The sequence below is a fragment of the Perognathus longimembris genome, chromosome 12, assembly GCF_023159225.1.
Source record: "Perognathus longimembris pacificus isolate PPM17 chromosome 12, ASM2315922v1, whole genome shotgun sequence".
Lineage (NCBI taxonomy): Eukaryota > Metazoa > Chordata > Mammalia > Rodentia > Heteromyidae > Perognathus > Perognathus longimembris.
Window position 1 is genome coordinate 62,165,074 of NC_063172.1, and position 20,604 is coordinate 62,185,677.

Sequence of the window (20,604 nt, forward strand, 5' to 3'; positions counted from 1 at the left end):
CTTTCAGTTCAGCCACTCTTGATCCACTTCATAAATCAGGCTAATAAATCATTAAACAGTAAAAGCCGTAGCCATTGTTTTCTAAGCCCTTACTGTGTATCAAGAGCTCTGAACATTGCTTATTTGATATACTTTGGTCATCTTTGTTACAAAACACCTTATTCTGTCACCCAGCTAACCACTTAGCATTTTGCATTCATGCTCCAAGGAATTCTTGGGGTGCATTTTTGTGTGATTTTATAGTCAGAAAATGTTCTCTCTCATACTTTTTAATAATGAGTTCAATATCAAAAACATAGATTATAACTCGAAAAGTATTAATGTGAGAGAAAATTAATCTCTAGAAACAACTACAAAATAATTTTCTTAAAAGGAACAGAATGGCAAACAAAACGTTATTCTATAACGCAGTTTGCCTTCTCAAGAGCAAAATACGGGCCCTTGTTGAGTACCACTCAACAAAAGAGGAAACCTCTAAAAACGGGACTGCTCGCTTTTCTTGCCCTGTCTATCTTTTTTAAAATATATGATATACACTGTCCCGTGATCATATAAAGTTCTCCATGGATTTTTTTCCCATATATCATTTAATATCAACAATCCTATCAAGTATTTGTTTCTGTACATCAGAAATATACATCAATGGGCCAGGTACTGATGACTCAACCTGTAATCCTACCTACTCAGGAGGAAGAGACCTGGAGGACTAGGACTCGAAGCTAGCTTGGGAAGAAAAGTCTAAAAGACAACATCTCAATTAATCAGAAAAATGCTGAACTGGAGGTACGGCTCCAATGGTAGAGTTCCAGCCATGAGCAACAAGCTGAGTAAGAGCAGAAAGGCCTGAGTTCAAGCCCCAGTATCAGCACAGAACCAAGAAACAAATGTACATGGTCTCCATGACTATTACACCCTAAAACATCTTGACCATCCATTAAAATAAAGATAGACTGAAGCATGGCTGTGTTCTTTGGTTAATTTTTAATACTGAAATTTAGTATTAATTGTGGAAGTGAGGTTATTTCTACCAAAATCAATAATGGTAATGCAACTCAATGCTGAACCTACACATGAAGCATAGGTAAAGTAAATGAGTCAAACTGGAACAGCAAACATGACTAAATAAGGAATAAACACAGAAATTAAAAGAACTGTGAGTGGGGAAGAGGTGGAATACGAAAATCTTGCTAAAGCATTCTTTCCCCTATGGGAAAAGGAGGCTACATGTGAGCTTCCGACCACAGACATGTCCGTGTCATCTCCGACATGCAGCTGACCGTACACGGGGAACATGTGTCAAGCGTGTTCTATGTAGTGAGTTGTAGCTAAGTCCACGGAGCACAGACTAGCCCCAGGCAGCCTGGGCCCTGAGGATGCTTTAGAGAATGAAACGAGGAAGGGCAAGAAAGAGAAGCGGCGTCACAATTCTGATTCCACGTCGACAGCTAAACGCTTGGTAATGAAAAGGGGAAACCAAGCCCATAAGACCCTTAACTTGTACAGAAGCTACCATCTGTAATGGCAAAACTGCGATGCTTTGCCTAACGCTCAAGTCCAGCACGCCGCATATGCACTAGGTTTTTCTATTACTGATCAAAAGAGATGTCGTGTTTTTGTTTTGTTTCTGATACCACGATTCCTTTTTTCTCAGGATTCTTACCCTTCACAGATTTATTACACCGAGTTAGCATTAGTATCAACAGCATCTGTAAATTAAAACGATACCTAGAGTAATATCCTACCTGGTGGTACTTCCTGCTGGTCTTCTTCCACAGATGGGGCACTTACTTCTAAAATAAACAATAAAGGCACAATTACCCCACACTGCCAAGCAGAGTTTACATCACAGACTCGCAGTATTTGTTAGGATTCTTATTTTAACACTTTTCTAAAAATTCAATTGCAATTATCATAAAATTCAGGCTTATATACCACTCCAACAAAGAAAAGTTAGCCAAAGCTAAGCAAAAATGTGTATTTCTCAGATATTCTGCTGTGCAGTGTGCTCTTACTAACTTCAAAATTCTGCTACTTGGCTCAAGAGATAGGTATTAAAATCTGGGTTTTCACTGAAATTTTGAATCCTGCTTAATACAAGACCCAGCAAAAGACATGTAAAACAACATCAATTTTTTTTTTCTTTTTACCAGTCCTGGGGCTTGAACTCAGAGCCTGATCACCATCCCTGGCTTCTTTTTGCTTAAGCTAGCACTCTACTACTTAAGCCAAAGCACCACTTCTGGCTGTTTTCTGTTTATGTGGTGCTGAGGAATCGAACCCAGGGCTTCATGTATGCGGGCAAGTACTCTACCACTAGGCTATAAGTCCCTTAATTTTATTTTTTATTGGAAAGCTTATTCTTTTGGATAATGGAGTTGGAACTCAGGGATTTGTACATGCTAAGTGTGTATTCGGTCTCCAGACTGAACTACATTAAAGTCTGAAACCTTGAAAAGATTTTGCCTCCTAACTAGTTTAAAAATCAATCATAAAACAAAGGAATTACATTGAAATACAATACTGCCTTAAGAAAATGGTTTTTAAAAAGGAATTTCCAAGTTGACATTTTTTTCTTTTCTTTTTCTTTGATACTGGGAACTGAACACAGGGCCTTTTACATGCTCTACCACTGAGCCACACCTCCAAAACTATGATAACATACTTTAAGGTTAATCTAACACTTAAATGTAAACTTGAACCTTCCTATCTTCTTGGTTGCTTCAACCCAATTACAGCTCAAGAGAACACATGTATTACCACCCAGCAGCATAAAATGTATGAACACGTTTGCTCAATGAGATTATATTATATATGAATAGATTCAAATTTAACAATCTACTTAATGTTACCTTAATTTTTTCTGAAAAAATACAATTCAATAATCTATCTGAAATTTTAATTGGTACATGGTTTATTTTGGCATATGATTTTTTTTTGGCCAGTCCTGGGGGACTCAGGGCCTGAGCACTGTCCCTGGCTTCTTTTTGCTCAAGGCTAGCACTCTGCCACTTGAGCCACAGCGCCACTTCTGGCCGTTTTCTGTATATGTGGTGCTGGGGAATTGAACCCGGGGCCTCATGTATACGAGGCAGGCACTCTTGCCACTAGGCCATATTCCCAGCCCCTTGGCATATGATTTAAAAAGAAAAATAGCTAATAAGCTGAGAATGTAGCTTAATGGTAAAGTGCCTGCCTATCATATATTAAGCCCTGGGTTCGATATCTTAGTACCATATAAACAAAACATAATAACAATAGCTAATCAGTTATATGAATAAAACTTGAAAGAGTTACCTATGTAGGTTAGTTCTTGCCTTGGGTCTTTTTTTTAATTTTATTTTTAATTGTTTTTATTTTCCTCAAGCACTTGTACATAAAAGTTGCCATTCAACAACACAGTTTCTGAGTTCAGTGCATCTTGATCAATGTCACCACCATGCCTTTCAACAATCCCACCCACCCATCCCCCCCAACTCATCCCTTCCCTCACGTTTCCTGTTTTTTTGAAACCACCTCTATGGATGGATTTCACCCTCACCAATCACTGTGGCCAAACACAAAGGAAGCTTTCCAGTCCTCAGATTCCTGAGCTGCAGACAAATCCACCTTTTCCACATATCCCTCCTTTCCTTCCACCACAGTCTTCCCAACTGGTTTCCACCCTGACTCATCTTCCACCCAAACTCACAATGCTGGGATTCCTAAGAGCCCAGTGCGACATTAACCTCTCTGCTGTCTCCGTTTCTGATCCTCACTGAATCAAAATATGCACAGCAATGCTTTTCAGGACATTCCTCCTAGAGAAATGAGGGGTGGGAGGTGGGAGCAGATCTCAGTGCACCCGTTCCTGGAACACAATTACTTCAGCGTGCACACAGCAGGCTCACGGTGCCTGGGCGGGAGGCTCCCCTTCCTCTCTCCACATGTATTTCTCCCCATTTCAGACATGGCGTTGGGTGGCTTTCTCTTCCCTGCCTCCTGCTTAACAATGCAACAGACTCAATTTAACAAGTGATTTCTGCCCACAATTAAGACTCACCAGATCACCTTGTCTGAAATGGTCAGCTATGCTGTCCACAGTAGCCTTCCGAACCCCCTCTGCTATTTCCACACCACCATCTTGTCACCATCACTGATCTTTTCCTGATCTTTCCTTTATCATTCTGACCATTAGAATGCCAGTCTCAAGGAAATGAGAAATTCTATCTCATTCGTGTGTGTGTATGAGTATGTGTGTGTGTGAGTGTGTGTGTGTGTGTGTGTGTGTGTGTGTGCCTGGGGTTTTTAATTCAGAGTCTGAAAGCTATCCCTGAGCTTTTTTGCTCGAGATTAGTGTTCTACTACTTGAGCCACAGCTTCATTTCTGGCTTTTTGATGGCTACCTGGAAATAAAGAGAGTCTTATGGACTTCCCTGCCCTGGCCTGCTTTGCACTGGAACCCTCAGGTCTCAGCCTTCTGAGTAGCTAGGATGACAGGTGTGAGCCACCAGCGCCTGGCTTGCCTCATTTGTTCTTATTCTCCTAGCTCCCAAGCCCTATGAGCCAGCCATTAGGAAGCACTCAATAAATACTTATTGAATGATGCAACCCATTCTAATTATGGAATGTATTTCTATATAATTAACTTACCTTCTGGAACTATGTTTGAATCTTCTACAGCATTATCTAAACAATAAAAGCAAACATATATTACACCGATTCACCTATGCTCACATCTCAAAAGCAGCTAACCTCCACTCAGATATCAACATTTTGCTTTTCTTAAACTGGTTTTCTTATAAAGTGACTCATGACATTTATGCTAGAATATCAACTTTAATTTCTAAATCAAATTTGTATCATAAATATGAAAGAAATATAGAGTTGCCCCTCTGCAATCCATCTACTGATTCTGAGTTCATAGATTGATTCATCAGGGATTGAAAATAGAAAGAAATGAGTGTATCTCTACTGGATACACACACATAGATGTTTTCTCTTGTCAGTATTCCTTACCCAACACAGTATACCTACTGGGATAGCACTTACATTGCATCAAGATTCTAAGTAATCTAGATGTGATTTAAACAGGAGGATATGCACAGGCTACCTGCAACTATACCATTTTATATAAGACACTAGGTGACCTCATATTTTGTATCTGTGGGATATCATGGAACCAATCCCACTGCAGATAGAGACAATTGCACTGACATTGCTTAGTTGCTTTCTCGGTGGCTTGAGCAGGTCATATATTTCTTGGTATATCTATACTTGGTCTCATAAGTTAGAAAAGTTTTAACAAATGAGAGGGGAAATCTGCCCTAAAAATCAAAGGAAAAACTCACCTGAAATTTCTATCTTTTCACTTTCTGAAGGCTCATGTGCTATAAAATAAATGGAAAACAGTTCTTTAGCACTGTATAACTTTCATTATAATAAAACAGATGACACACTCCAGGGTCTTCCCCTGTCTTACATACTAGAACCACCAGACGTAGTCACTGAGAAATGCAGACTACAGAGCAGGGCATTTCGTCAAGTGGAATGAAACAGGCCTGGAATCAAACTCCAGGCCAGTTCATCCAACAGCTGGTGGTAATTTCCCATATACAATAGGGGAAATGCAAAGTACTCCTCCAATCACTCATTAGCATGATTCAATAATCTGTTTACACTCCAGTGACGCTGAATTTCCTTTTTGTTCTTTAAAGCTGGCATCTAGCAATTCTCATATTTTTAGTGACACATTAAAATGTTTCTTTCTTGTAACTCAAATATTTGAAAAGCAGTAGCTATCTACACTCATATAAAACTACCCAGTATTCTCTTTATAGGCCACCAAGTCATTCTGTTTCGTCTCATGGACTTCACTCTTCTGAAGCAAACAAAAAGGCTAAAGACTCCCTGGTGCCTTTTTGGGTCAAGTAAAAAAAAAAACTACAGTAGATAGAATTCATTCAAATACATTTGAACTACACAGCTTCCTTATAAGTTACTGGCATCAAAGTAGGAAGAGGGATGGGAATGTGGCTGAATGGTAGAGTGCTTGCTTAGCATGTATGAAGCCCTGGGTTCAGTTCCATACCACATATACAGTAAAGGCTGGAAGTGGTGCTGTGGCTCAAGTGATAGAATGCTAGCTTTGAGCACAGAGAGGCTCAGGGACATACCCCTGGCCCTGAGTTCAAGCCCCAGGACTGGCAAAAAAAAAAAAAAGTGACAAAGTAAGAAGAAATTTTGGCTCCATACCCCCCCTGCAACAAAAGAGGGGAAGGGGAAAGAAAACGAGAGATAGGAGAGAATCACAGAACTCATATCATACATAGGCCATTCAAAATTATTAGTGTGCAATGTATCCTACCTTCTCAGCATGATGCATTAAATTACCAGTGAGAGAAAACAGTGTTACACCTAAACTGTCACCATCTTTCCCTATTCTAGAATTCTCAGAATTCCTGACATACGTAAGAACTATAGGAGCATTTGAAGGGCACAGTTCTTGATTCATTTTGAACTTTTTTCAAACCTACAAACATCTCAGCTGTTTTCTTTTAGGCCAAGAATGCCTTTCACTGATGAGGTATCTCAATTTTGCTGATAACTACCAACACTTAACTCCTCTCTGTCTGTGGGGAAAGCCATGTGTGGGCTTCTGGAAAGATCCTAGTGCTTCTGTCCAACGAGCACCTACCACCTTCTAGAGATTCTTGGTATTAGGGTAGAACCATTGTGCCCTTTGGTGGCTTTTGGAAGAAGGAGCACAGGAGGTGAACTCACTTTTGTCATTCCCAGCTAGTCAATAAACACATGCTGCCCTCAAAAACGAAGCCGACTTGTTCTCAGCCCTGCTTCCCGTCACCCTCCTTCCATTTCACAACCTGACTTCTTTCTTCAGAGTCGTCGGCATTTGACAGTGCCTCTCCACACTTCTCCCCTAGCCCAGGCCCTTCTGTCTTCCAGCCTTGAAGGCTCAGGCTGAGGAAGGCAGTGAATCTACTCAGTGCTTTCTAACCCTGTCATGTTTGAGTGGTTTAGCAACAGACCTAAGTCCAAAGTCCCCTGGAAACTAGACTCTGTGTAGTGTTTTGTTTCTTTCTTAATCTTCTGCATCTTTTCATCCTTTTCTTGGCCGGAGTGACATGACGTATAAGATTTCTTTGATGTCTAGCCACAGTATCCTATGGGTATTCTCCTTTGGACCCTTCTAGCCTCTCTCGAGGGACCTCTGCGTTTGGCTCCCATGAGAACATAGAAAAGAGCCTCACCCACACCCACAATCAGGAGCTTCTCCTCTTGGAAGTGAACACTATGATTGGCCTATTTGATCTCCTCTTGGCTCTCTCAAAGCTACCTCACTACTGATACACAGGAGTTGGACTCAGGACGTCCAGACCCCAGTTCTGTCTCCCAGTCTCTCCTATGTTAGGGCAAATGCACCACTAACCCTTGAGCCTGTTCTCTCCCTGTCTACTCGCACATCAGGTTCTGCAAATTTCACCTTCCAGACATTTCTCAGTTTTGTCCATTTCCCTCCACCTTCGCTACACTAACTCTGGTTTGAACTCCTATCAAGTCCATCCTATTTATTCAGAGAAAGACTTGTTGCTTGGGGCTGGGGATATGGCCTAGTGGCAAGAGTGCTTGCCTCGTATACATGAGGCCCTGGGTTCGATTCCCCAGCACCACATATACAGAAAACGGCCAGAAGGGGCGCTGTGGCTCAAGTGGCAGAGTGCTAGCCTTGAGCAAAAAGAAGCCAGGGACAGTGCTCAGGCCCTGAGTCCAAGCCCCAGGACTGGCCAAAAAAGAAAAAAAGAAAAAAAAAAAAAAAGAAAGACTTGTTGCTGAGGTCACCGTGCGACCATGCCCTCTAGCCCACAGGCATGCTTTCAGTGATCACCGCACACGTGTCTCGGAGAAGACCACAGCACGGAGCACACCCATCATGAAACTCATCTCCTCCAGTTTCCACTGGGCAGAAACGTGACTCAAGGACGCTGCATTTGTTAACTATTATCCCATATCTATGCTTGTCTTTCTTCAGTCTGTTCCATGCTGGCTCTGTCCATCTGCTCAACACACAGATCTGATTTTGCATTGCCTTGCAGGAGGGTCCATTGGAAAGGTGACGCCCTCGACCTCATCAACAGACATCTGGACTTGGACCACCTCAGCCAGACCTGTTCTCATTCATGGTGCACCCCAGAGACCTCATCTGACCACTTTCTCACCTCATCAATGGCCCTCAACTTCACTAGCCTCACCTATAAACCAGGTAGTTTCTTTATGACAGACTCTTGTTATACTCCCTGCTGGTTCTCACAGCACTTGTCTTAACTGTAACTGAATGCTTACCTCCATACCTTCTGTATCAATCCTTAATTTCTTAATTCACAATTTCCCATTCCTATTCAAAATTGGACATTTAAATGCAATCTCAGTGGCCAGGTTACTTCTTCTTTTAAAAATATTGTAAATTAGTACAATCTCGAATTCTTCCCATGATACCATGTATGCCGTCCTCCACATTCAATTCAACCACAGCTCCTATTAATTTTCCCCTTTACTTCATAAACTAAGTACTACTCAGCTGGCTCTTTCTTTTGACAGTTACTTTTAAAGGCAATATGATTAATAAGCATTCACTAAAGGCTCTATTTTCCAGTCATACAATCTTAGGCAAATTATTTACTTGCCTCAAACCTTATTTCTTTTATCTGTGAAGAAGGAGCCTATAATATGCTTCATGGAAAACAAGACAATAGCACATGGAATACCTGGACAGAAAAGCAGTTACAATGCCTGAAATAGAAGGGTGTGCTGCCCATGCAGCAGATTTGCCAGGCTGCTTTGTCAATGCTGCCATTAAACCCAGAATCCAATTCATCTTCTCCTTCCCAACACAGCCCATCAGTCAACTTTGACATTAACTTGTAGAAGCAATAGTTCATGTCTGACTAAACAAGTTGCTCATAAATATATTAGTCAAAAGAGAGAGATTAGGGGAAGAATGTAGGGAGAAAGAGTGAACAAATGTCATTATATCCAATGAATATTATGTAAAAAATCAACTATATAAGGTAGGTATGGGAGGGGAAGAATGGGGGAGAATGAAGGAAGAGTTGATATTGACTGAAGAAACAGTATACTCCTAACCTGACTTATGGAATAATAATCCCTTTTTACAACTAAATAATAAGAATAATAACAGAAAGATTCATTTCAAAATGGAATAAACTATAAAATAATAAGATCAGTGTTTTTAACAATTTGTAACTGCAACTTGTAAAAAGTTGAAGAAATGGTTTGGGTGATGAAGAAGCACTAGAATAGTTAAACAATCTGCTCAAAATGGGATTCTTTGAAAACAACGCTCTTCATTTGGATGTTCTCAGTTACAATATTTATATCTTAAAACCTAATTGTCCATATCTTAGAGACAAATTTATATACATCTTTTATATTTTTCAAATTTTATTGTAAAGGTGATGTACAGATGGGTTACAGTTACATAAGTCAGGTAACGAGTACATTTCCTTTTGAACAGTATTAACTCCTCCCTTGTTCTCTCCCAGTTTTTCCCTTCTCAACCTCCTTCCTTCCCTTACCCCTGCAAGTTATATACATAATTTCCAACATAGTGTCTAGTGAAATTGACACATGTGTAAGACAAATAAGTAGGATAAGGGTAATAAAGTCTTGCAAACCTGGTTCATCTTGGTATGGTACATCATCTGCAAAAAAGAGAATTAAAATGAAGTAAATCATTAAACAAGGCACTGAAACTGGTAACTTAAAAAACAACTCCCTAAACACAAATTTCTCTTTCTTTAAACACTAGTATCTGCATAGTAATAAATTCTTCTACCTAAAAGCCTTTGAAAGGATAGATAAATGACTTTCATAAAAGCTCCTCAGAGTAAAATACAGAAAATTAGCTTTGGACTTAACATGCCGTTCTGCCACGGGGCATTTGCTGGCAGGAGTCAGGACAGAGGGAGATGCCTAAATGTTCTTTTATGAGGCTAGTTTCGTTAAAAGACAAAAACGTCTTGATAAAATTGCTTCTTGACCTCTTTGAAGGAAAAATGATCATCATAACATAGTACTACAACTGAAGAGCCTTCTATAACATTCAAAACTCTAGTGCCAATGTTCATCCAGTACCTGCGGTGGGGGAAAGTCTGTCATCCTCTACGACTGGTTCACTGAGATCTAAAAAAGAAAAAAAAAATACACCTTTCACAAGCATGGCAAGTACCAAACATAGTGCCAGAAACCATCCTAAGAGAGTCTAAACTTATTGCAAGTCAACACAACCTTATAAGGCAATACTATTATCTTTCAGTAAAATGTAAGCCAAACGAAGTTCCATCTATTGCAGTCTACATTGCAAAGATGGACTTTTCAGCAATGAGATTTGCCCCCGACCTGACACTATTATACCATGCAGTCTCCTCAATGTCTAGCATCCTACCAACAAAGACCCAAGTCCCAATGGAGATTATTCACTATTTCTAGCAATTTATATAAATATATGATGAACCAAAACTGATTAGAAGTACTATGAAGAAATATCTGTTACAGGAAGGGAGCCAATTGTTTACTCTGGGTTAAAATAGCCTTGGTCACTGCTTCAAACAGGAACTCCTATATTCATTTTTATAATCACAAACCTGGGATTTCCTGGTTACTCATCCTCTCTTCCATATCCTGATGATGGTCCTGTAAAACTATAATAAGTCAGGAAATAATTACGAAGTTAATAATTTCTTAATGTTTTTCTATAAATATTCAAAACTAGAAATTCACATTTCCTGGTAAGGAACAGAAATATCTAATCAAATCACAAAGGTGACGGAGTACATTAACTCTTAGCACAGATAGAACCATGCAGAATGCGAAATACAAAGAAGAATATGACAGTTTTTGGTATCAACAAGAAACTGACATTAATGTAACCACAAAACAGTAGATTTATTGTCTCTTTTCATATACTCAGCTTAACTATGGTTAGCAAACGAAAACAGAGAGTAACAGAGACCAAGGAAAATTGTGGGTGAGTTCTCCTCCTGTCCAAGCAGGAGTACCTACCTCAGAGAAGCCCTCTATCTCCTCAGTGTGAGAGACCCGGGCCCGGATCTCACTGGACTCCGTACCCAAGGACTAGATGACCTAGCTCTCAGACTGTACTGCGGCTCTGGTTTTACAGGTATATCGTGCTGAAGCCACAGAGCATTAAATGTCACTAAGCGATACCATGTGGTATGCAAGCTCAAAATAAGTCATCTCTTCTTACGGGAAGGAAACCAGCCAACAAGACAAGCTTATTTGAAAAAGGATGTCTCCATCTCCAGAGTTAGCCATGCCTTTTAGGAGCTTGAGACATAAATAAGATACAATGTTGACTGCAAATTAAGGCTATAAAAGTCACAAGTCCTATTATATCTTTTGCCTTAGTAATCCCACTGGTAAGAATTTGTCTTTATGACAAAGCCTTTGAAACAAAAGTGCATTCACACATAAACTGTGACAAAATATAGCATTATTATCTATATTCTACAAGTGACATAAAATAGTAATAAAATGTGAATACATATTATATTAATCATAATCTGTGAAAGTATTAATTCTAGTTAAGAAAAAAATAGTATTAAATTAAAATCTTACCTGTCTCCTCTACAGAGAACTTATCCTGAATTTCTGAAAAAAAAATTAGATCGATAGTACTACTTTCATAAAAAGTTTCTATACACACCATACATATCTATTCTGAATCATGTTAATCATTGATTTTTAGAACCAGATAGCCAAGAAAAACATGAGTGTATGTCCACTTAACCTATAACTGCACTCTGAAATGTGTCAGGCCTTCTCTTACGTGATCCTCCTAACAACTCCACAAGGTGAACTAACACCAAACCTAGTGTTTAGAAAGGACAATTAAGGAGACACCATGACAAAGGCTAGATTCAGGAAAAGTTAATTTCTATTCCACTTCACATCCCACTGTGCTGTCCCATTTTCTAGCTCTGTCCTTTCATTTCCTAGAGCAAAAGTACACCATCTACCCATAGGAACAGAGGAAGAATAAAACGGAAGTTGTCTCTTTGTGGAGCTAAACAGAAAATGTGTTGATTACCCACATTTCCCAGACAGCAAAAGTGCACCTACCATACAGTCCTTGTCATGCTTATAACCTTTCTCACGTTTCTAAATATTTGAGCATCCTAATGAACATCTGTTGTCAGAACAGCACCACTACAAAAATCTGAGCCATAGTCACCAAAGATAGGATACAGGGACATCAAAAATGTGGAAATGCCAGCATCTTTACTCGGAGACTGTGAAATTTTCCCACCACAATCACAATGTAAGTAACTACTAAAGCTTCAAGACCCTAAAGCTAGTCTGTAACTATCTGTTTGCAATGGAAATGCAGGAAAGTACATATATGTTCAAAGTACTCTGCATGTTCTCACACACAAAAAAAATGTATACATTATATAAATTCTGTAGATTGCCAAACCATTCCTTGCATCACTGTGCCGATGGGAAAGTGCATTCCCTTCTCTAATTGACAGGCATAGATGTGAACTTCTGGAAATAAACCTATTCATCAAGAACAGGTGATCACTTCTAAAGGAATTCCCCAGGATCTTAAGTATGAGAGCAAATAGAGAAACTCCACTTTTTCATGATTTTTTTTATGGCTTTAAAAATGTTCTTACAACCGTTCAGCAGCCATACTGCACGGGATTTTATAAACAAAGGAGAGCAGAAATCAATCATGTAGCCCATTTAGGTATTGTCAATGATGATTACTTTTACACTGTGAGAGCAGAGTTTAATTTAACATAGCAAGAGCAGCTGAATGTGCTACAAAGCTTAAAATATTTACTAACTGGATGTTCACCGGAAAAGACTGTCAGTGTCTGGTATAGAAGCTAAGAATTGTGCTCTACCCACTGTAGATATAGAGTAAGTGTAGTAGTTCACCTATTGCTTAAATTTTGTAGAACAAATGGCATCTGACATAAAGAATATAGTCAGAGTAGTAAGCTGAGGTATTTATCTTACTGTTGTAAGAAATTTATATACTGATTTTCCTTGTGCTTTGAATCAAAATCACTTAAGAGAAAAGTTCACGGTACAACTTTAAGCTCTGACATCAAACAAGTATCAAAAATTTTAAAAACGCTAGCTCTACAGGGTCTGAAAGGGGTTTAAGAAATACGAGAATTATTAACTTTCTATTGCATTTTTGTCCTGAAAGCAAATAAGTATGCCGTACCTTCATACAGTGTCCCAGGTTCCAGGGTCTGCCCTCTCTCAGTGACATCAGCTGCTGGAAGGACGCCCTCATCCTCGGGCCTCGGTTCTCCTGCTAGTCCATCTGCGTCTAGCTGCAGGTCTTCTGCACGGGGACAATGAACACACTGACACAGGAACACACAGGCGAGCCACAGGCAGCAGCCAACTTAGTCACAGGGACCTTCCACCTGTGCTACTACTGCTACTATGCAGTCTTATGAAGGTCTTGTCCACAGTGTATACCTAAGCACTTAAGTGCAATTATTTGATGAATGAATAGATGAATTCACAATCACTAATAGGTATTTCTTCACCAATCTCTTGGTAAGAATAGCCACACCAAGACTTTGGCTGAGAACTGACATAAAATTCCATATAGCAATTTAAAATGACTACTCACCTATAATGCAAAGAACAGCTGGCTACGGACGCTCATCACATGCTAGGCCATGGATACACTTGGACTACACTGGACCCAAACTATCCTGTTTGGTAAGATCCCCATTTTCTCTTCTTTAGTGATTTTTTTCATGATATACTGAGCAGTTCATTTTGTGTGGATATTGGACATGCTATATTAATGCACTTCAACATGGTTTAGATTATTGTGCCACTCCCCCAGAAAAAACTCATTCCTCTAGCAACAAGACACAGTTTCTAGATTGCTTCCTGTTATTAACACTAAAGAACTTGAGGGGCCAACCAGGCTGGACAGTATATTACAGTGATTAGGACTCCAGGGGCTAAAGTAGCTTCTTTATTTAGGCTGTTCTATACCAGCTGTGTGACTGTAAGTAACAGCAAATTCTTCTTTACCTGAGATTAGAAAACTGCCTGGTCCATAATTAGCAGGTAGGTAGACATGAAATCATCTTTTTGTCTAATGCATGCATACTGTCTATGCTATCCACTCATTAGCCATTTCGCAGCCTTCTTGCTTAACAGATTGACTGCTACAGTATCACGGTGCTTGTGCTCTTTGTTACCTTATTTTACTTAAGTGGGGACCCCAAGCATAAAAAGAAAGCCACAAAGAGCTTTCTTTAAATGAATAAGTGAAAGTTCCCACCTTAAGAAAATTCATATACTGAGAGTGATGTTTAAATAAAAATTTAAAAAAAATGTCGGATAGTTTCGCTGTCTTAATTCAAAGTACCGAAGTTATAGCCACAGTGCATGTGTGTATAGGGAAAGCATGTATGTATCGGGAAAGCATTCCCATCTACGGGGGATGTTTAGATCTACGATTTCAGGTACCCATATTACTGAGAAAGAGGGAGGCACACCATTTCTGTTGTCTTCTCATTACAACCTCCCATATTTTTCTCCTTGCAGATTTTCTGCTACTCTACAAACAAGCCACCACATCTGTAATTCCTGTTGAGAACTGTACTATGCTTTGTCTTGTAACCGTATTTCTCTCTCGTTATTCTCCTTCATCCTCTGCAGGGCAACCGGCAGGCAGTCCCCGAAAGCGTCCCTGTGTTGGGCGGGAACCCGCAGTGCACCGTTCACTATCTGGAAGTCGTCGCTGCTGCGCCAGCAGCACCACACCTGACAACACATCCTGAGGGTTCCCCGGACCCCCCGCGCAGCCTCCGAGCTCAGTCCCCGTGCAGAAGGAACGGCGGTGCTGCTCAGAAAGATGAAGCACTTGAGGCCCTCGCCTAAAGCTGCCCAGCTAAGAAACAGTGGGTGTGGGGCATGAACCCAATAACAAAATGCATGAAGACGGGGACAAGGAGGCCACGCGACTTCCAATGAGATGAAACCCAGGTGGGTAATGCCTGGCAGCAGACAATATACCACGTGGAAATACCAGTGAAAGGACAGCCTTGTCCATTACCACAGAGAAGGCCAGGGGCACTAGAGGAAAGGCTGACGGGAAGACAGAGACGGAGAACAGACAGAGCACAACTAGCTGGGCTACATCAAGCATGGTTCATTTGGGAGCTACATTAAGCATGATTGATTAGGGAGCAAGAATGGAAACAGAAACCCAGCCGAACCCGACCCCCCCGCCCCCGCCCCCCCCCCCCCCCCCCGCCAGTCATGGCAAGCAGTGACAATCACCGCTGAGGTGCTGGAGCCGCAAATTACATTGTAAAAGCAATGAGGCAATACTGACAAGATTTTTTTTTTCTTTTGCCAGTCCTGGGGCTTGAACTCAGGGCCTGAGCACTGTCCCTGGCTTCTTTTTGCTCAAGGCTAGCACTCTGCCACTCGAGCCACAGCGCCATTTCCTGCCATTTTCTATATATGTGGTGCTGAGGAATCGAACCCAGGGCTTCACGTATGCAAGGCAAACACTCTTGCCACTAGGCCATATTCCCAGCCCTGACAGGACTTGTTTAAGGATTAGATTCAAAGTAGAAGAAAGAGAATTCAAAGTAATCTCTGAGTTTTTAGATTAAGAAGCTATATAGATAATATTTATTTAAATGAATTCGGGAGATGGCAACAAAAGGTTCCCCCCCCCTTTGGTGCCATTGTTCTCATTTTCTTTTGTGTTGATTGTTCATTTATCTGTCTTTGGGACAGTAAGGGGGTGATAGAAATGGAGGGACAAAAGGTGAGCAAATGCAGTATATACTCACCAGACATTACATGGAAAACGAGCTATACAATTTGTGGGTAAGGACGGGAGGGGAAAAACTGGGAGAGACCAAGTGGAAGGTGTAACTGTTCAAAAAGAAACATTCTCTTTACCTGACTTACATCACTGCAACGACTGTACATCACCTTTACAATAACAATAAATAATTTTAAAGGAATTTTATAAGAGTAGCAAGACCATTAACAAAAACACCAAAGGCCAGTCTAACTCCAGTGTGGAGCGGGGAGGAGGAGGAGCTGTAAGCGCTTCAAGCTAGGGAAAAGCAAGCGTTCTGGGCCAGGCACATCTCAAGGCTCAGCCCCCCACAGGACAGGTCCCCAGGGAAGGGTCACGCGTGGCTGGGGATGGCACACACAACAGGCAGAGCATAAAAATGCCGCTTCGAGCTAGACACTCCCAATGTGGTCATCTGCGGCAAAACTGTTTTATGGGAATTTGATCAGCAAGATACAGAGACGCCGTAATTTGAGAGGTCAAATCGGGCATCTTTATTAGAAAGCCAGCTACTCCAAGTGAACTCACATCCCCAAAATACGTGTCTTCCTAAGTGTAGTTAGCACAGTTTAGAAAGGCAAAAACCACACCAGGGCAGATGTCACATGGCATAGGGACTAGCAAAACATGTTTTACAGAAACCAAGCAAGCTTCTAGGGGGACAGTCAGGAGCAATCAAGGGCCAGTTATGGAGGGGGAACAATCAAGGACTACCAAGGGCAAATATTCTCAGGAGCAAAACTTTCCCAGACCTAAATGACCCATGGCACATCTACCATTCAGAGAAAGACCTGTATCACCTCTACAGTGCTTAGCAAGCCAGAACACAGCTGTAGTTCAAGGAATGACCTATGTCACCTCTGGAGTTCTTTGAAAAAGTCCCCCTCATCTACTAAGATGCCAAGAAGGCGGTGAGGACAAGATGGAGTTACTTCGACCCAGTATCCATATTTCAAAAGTTTTCATACAGATGAATAGGGCCATCACTGACTGAAAAGGACGAACTCCTCTTCGGGTGAGCTACGCACCTGCACACTCCTCAGTACGTGCTGTGACTTTCCACCTCTCTCCATCTCCCACCTTTGCTGAAACTGAGATGGAGGAACCTTACCTATGGTGTACTGGTTTGCTCTCCCTGCTACACAGGGGCCCCCTCCCTCTCGTTTATCAGGCAGAATGGAGAACACTCCTAAACACCCCCAACGGCTTTGACTCCTCTTAGATACAATCCTCTTTTCCTCTCCTCTCGCTCCACCTCTTCAGTCCATGTGCTGGCCATTCTAAACAACTTCCCATCTTGCCACTGGTCTTCTACACTTTCTCTGCTTACACAACTGTCCACGGTGAGTTCTACCCAATCTTTTCCTCCTACACGAAGCAGACATTTCCTCCAGGAAACGCCTTCTGAGCTCCATATCTGGTACACCCCAGAATATTCTGTGTTCCACCATCAGAGGTCTCACTAAAGTAATCAGACACTTTTCTTGTATTGGGTTAAAGAAAAAGAGCTGCTAGAATGGGTAGGCCTCGCATGTTCATGTGGACATTTATATTCTGGGGTGACTGTGAAGAATCAGATACTAGAAGGACATAAGCTATACCTAGTAGCCACCAGCTACTAGTCCAGTTCAAGTGGCAGTGTTTTTGGTTTTTTTTTTTATGTTGCCTAATTTGTTTTTCCCTTTAGGCCTAGTCTTGAATCATAACAAACCAATAGTAGTTCCATACCATAGCGTTCTGTCCTTCATATCAACTTCATGAGTTTTATTTGGGGGCTGCTACCTGCCTTCATTGAGGGCTGCTTAAAGAAAGAGCTTTATACACTTATTGTTGGACTATGATTTAATAGTCTAAAAAGAACTCTAATTCCACCCGAGTTAGAACTAAGTGCTGGGAGAATGCTTTTATCTTTTGTACAAAAGTAGCAGGCTTTTGACTTCTCTGGTAAAACTACCTATAAGTTTTCCCTTTTTGCTTTGGAGACCCAGCCAAGTATGAAGTCAAACACACACGGGACAATGACCCCTGGGTGAGCCGGCATAGCCTGCTAGCTTGTGTTGGTATGACTATTCTTGACAGCTCATTGGTCCTATTTATCCTAGTTTATTCATGCCATCTTTGTGTTAAATTTGTTTAGTCAGCAAGAATGAAGTATGTCTAGTAATATTTCAATAACTTGGAAAAAAACCATAAAACCCACCCAAATACACAATTAACATTTTGATTTTTTATAATCCAAGTTAATTTTATGAAAACATTTTAGTAATTCATGATCGTATAGTATATTTTAATTCATACCATGTTCTGTGTGTACCGTTTCATGGAGAAGAGACTGAATCTGTTCTTTTATTTCATCTTCAATATTCTGGGGTTCTAAAATTACAAAACATCACTAAGTAGAACATACAAACATTAGTGTGGGACATTAACAGTAAATATTAGAGCATCCATGCATATAGATTATGATGTATTTGCCTAATGTCAGTTTGCCACATCTTTATGCCAACAAACATGGTAGATATTTAGAACTGGTTTTGTTTTTCAATAGTAACAAAGTATTAAAGGACTTGCAATAAGATTTTTTTAATTAATTCAAGTAAAGATTTGTCCTTTAATCAAAGCCTTACCAAGTACAAGAATACTGGGCAGGGGAAATAGAGGAGAAAGATAGAAGGGATGGCACCGATCAAGATGTACTGTACTCATAAACTGACAGGAATCTCATTTGTACAATTATTTAAAGATAAGGTTAAGAAAGATTTAAAGGGCTTCAGTTTTTAGCTAATAAAAAGATCACACTGATGACAGCAAGGATGTGTTAGGAAAGTCAATGTAGGTAAGTAGCATGGCCAGGCATGATGGTCTCTGATAGCCAGGGAAGAGACATGGGGCGGGGGGCGGGGGGGGGGGGGAGCCCATGGCTATCCGAGTTGGATGGCCATGCCTACAAGTCTGGGAACAGGAGTAGAAAATGACCACACAGTGGAGCTGACAATCCTCTGAGCTTTAGAGGACCACCTCTGACAGGTCCAAATGGTGAAATACAAAAGTGAACATGAATGATGGCATTCCATCCAACCATACATACCATCAGGCTCATAGAATTATCAGATACACTGCAACGTCACCCAGAAAGTTAGGAGCTACTCACTGCATTGACACTGTGACCAATTTTTTTTTTTTATAAAACATAATCTACATTGTATAATGCTAGACCTCATCTTGATATCATACTTGCTGCCACAGGAAAGAACCACAGTGGCATCAGTTGTTTCAAAGAGATAATTAACAGTATCAGAAGTGCAACAAGTTGGGGCTGGAAATGTGGCCTAGTGGTAAAGTGCTCGCCTTGCATATAGGAAGCCCTGGTTCGATTCCTTGGTACCACATACACAGAAACAGCCAGAAGTGGAGCTGTAGCTCAAGATTTAGAGGGCTAGCCTTGAGCAAAAAGAAGCCAGGGACAGTGCTCAGGCCCTGAGTCCAAGGCCCAGGACTGGCAAAAACAAAAACAAAAACAAAAACAAAAAAAAAGTGCAACAAGTTACCTTGAAGTTCAGGCAGGGAGAAAGTTTAACTATGGGATCTGTGACACAAATCCTTTAAAACCATTCTAAGGTACACAATCTAGTACTTTTACAGACATGTCTGTCATCAACCATCTTTTTTATATATTGTGTACAACTGTTCAGGTCCTTGCTGGATTCGAAATATTACAAATGCTGAGAACACCAGCCAGAGAGACAGGAAGAGTATCTAGCAAAAGAGTGTGCTGGACTCACTCTTCTGATTACCTCATTAATGGCTCCCCGCCCTAAGTGAGTATCTAAGCAGCATGGAACAAGAAAACGACAGAAATGGCCCCTCACACTGGGTGGGCGCACCATGCCCCTCACTTTCCACGACTCTATTAATTTTCTTCTTCCCTGTTTAGAAGGTAAGTAGAGGCAGACGCTGGTCTACAGTGGATTAAAGAATGAATGGTAAACAAAGGGAAACGGGCAGTTGCAGGTTGTTTTCTTAGTCAGACTACTAAGAGATGGAATGGATAGCACGTACAGGTCAAGAAAGGATGAAGGGCTTTATTGTATTATTGTTATTGTTGTTATAATTATTTGTGCTGGTCCTGGGGCTTGAACTCAGGGCCTAGGCACTGTCCCTGAGCTTTTTTGCTCAAGGCTAGTGCTCTACCACTTAAGGCACAATTTCACTTCCAGCTTTTTAGTAGTTAATTGAAGGTAAGTTTCATATTATTTTTGGTCCAGGCTTGCTTTGAACTGCAGTCCTCAGATGTCAGCTTCTTGAGTAGAGTTCCAGGTGTGAGCTATCAGCACCCTGCTATTTATTATATTTTTAAGAAGGTAAAAAAAACTGTGCTTACACAATTTAAGTAGAATCACAGAAGAAAGAGAATCTAAAGATTCAGAAAGAATAAATTTGAGAGGGCAACATTCATTTCAAATGAAAACTGCCAAGAAGCTGAGATATAAGGGGGAAGGGCTAATAATAAACCATAGGAAAAGACGATCAATAACTTGCAAAGGTATCAACTATGAAAAGGACAAGCGGGGAGGAAGGGGCATACATCAGTGGCAGTACTAAAGTTAAAAATAAGACTTTTAAATTATAATTTCAAATTTTACAAAGTACAACTGGAAATGTTAAATTCAAAAATTGTTAAATTATAATAAACTTCC

General features: G+C 40.6%; 1 protein-coding gene and 1 long non-coding RNA gene across 2 annotated transcripts in view; both read right to left on the bottom strand.

Moving 5' to 3' along the window:
* Positions 1-20,604, bottom strand: part of Asph (aspartate beta-hydroxylase) — a 191,147-nt gene that overhangs the window by 105,233 nt on the left and 65,310 nt on the right. Inside the window, exons 7-15 of the mRNA XM_048358864.1 lie at positions 18,206-18,280; positions 13,277-13,399; positions 11,653-11,685; positions 10,659-10,715; positions 10,150-10,197; positions 9,690-9,716; positions 5,328-5,366; positions 4,630-4,665; positions 1,743-1,790 (exon numbers count right to left, since the gene is read on the bottom strand). Coding sequence (XP_048214821.1) covers positions 1,743-1,790; positions 4,630-4,665; positions 5,328-5,366; positions 9,690-9,716; positions 10,150-10,197; positions 10,659-10,715; positions 11,653-11,685; positions 13,277-13,399; positions 18,206-18,280 — 486 coding nt within the window. The remainder of the gene's footprint in view (positions 1-1,742; positions 1,791-4,629; positions 4,666-5,327; positions 5,367-9,689; positions 9,717-10,149; positions 10,198-10,658; positions 10,716-11,652; positions 11,686-13,276; positions 13,400-18,205; positions 18,281-20,604) is intronic.
* Positions 7,142-7,583, bottom strand: LOC125360770. Its single transcript, XR_007212805.1, has 2 exons — positions 7,368-7,583; positions 7,142-7,205 (listed from the first exon to the last, which is right to left on the bottom strand). It is a non-coding gene; the product is annotated as an uncharacterized LOC125360770 (long non-coding RNA).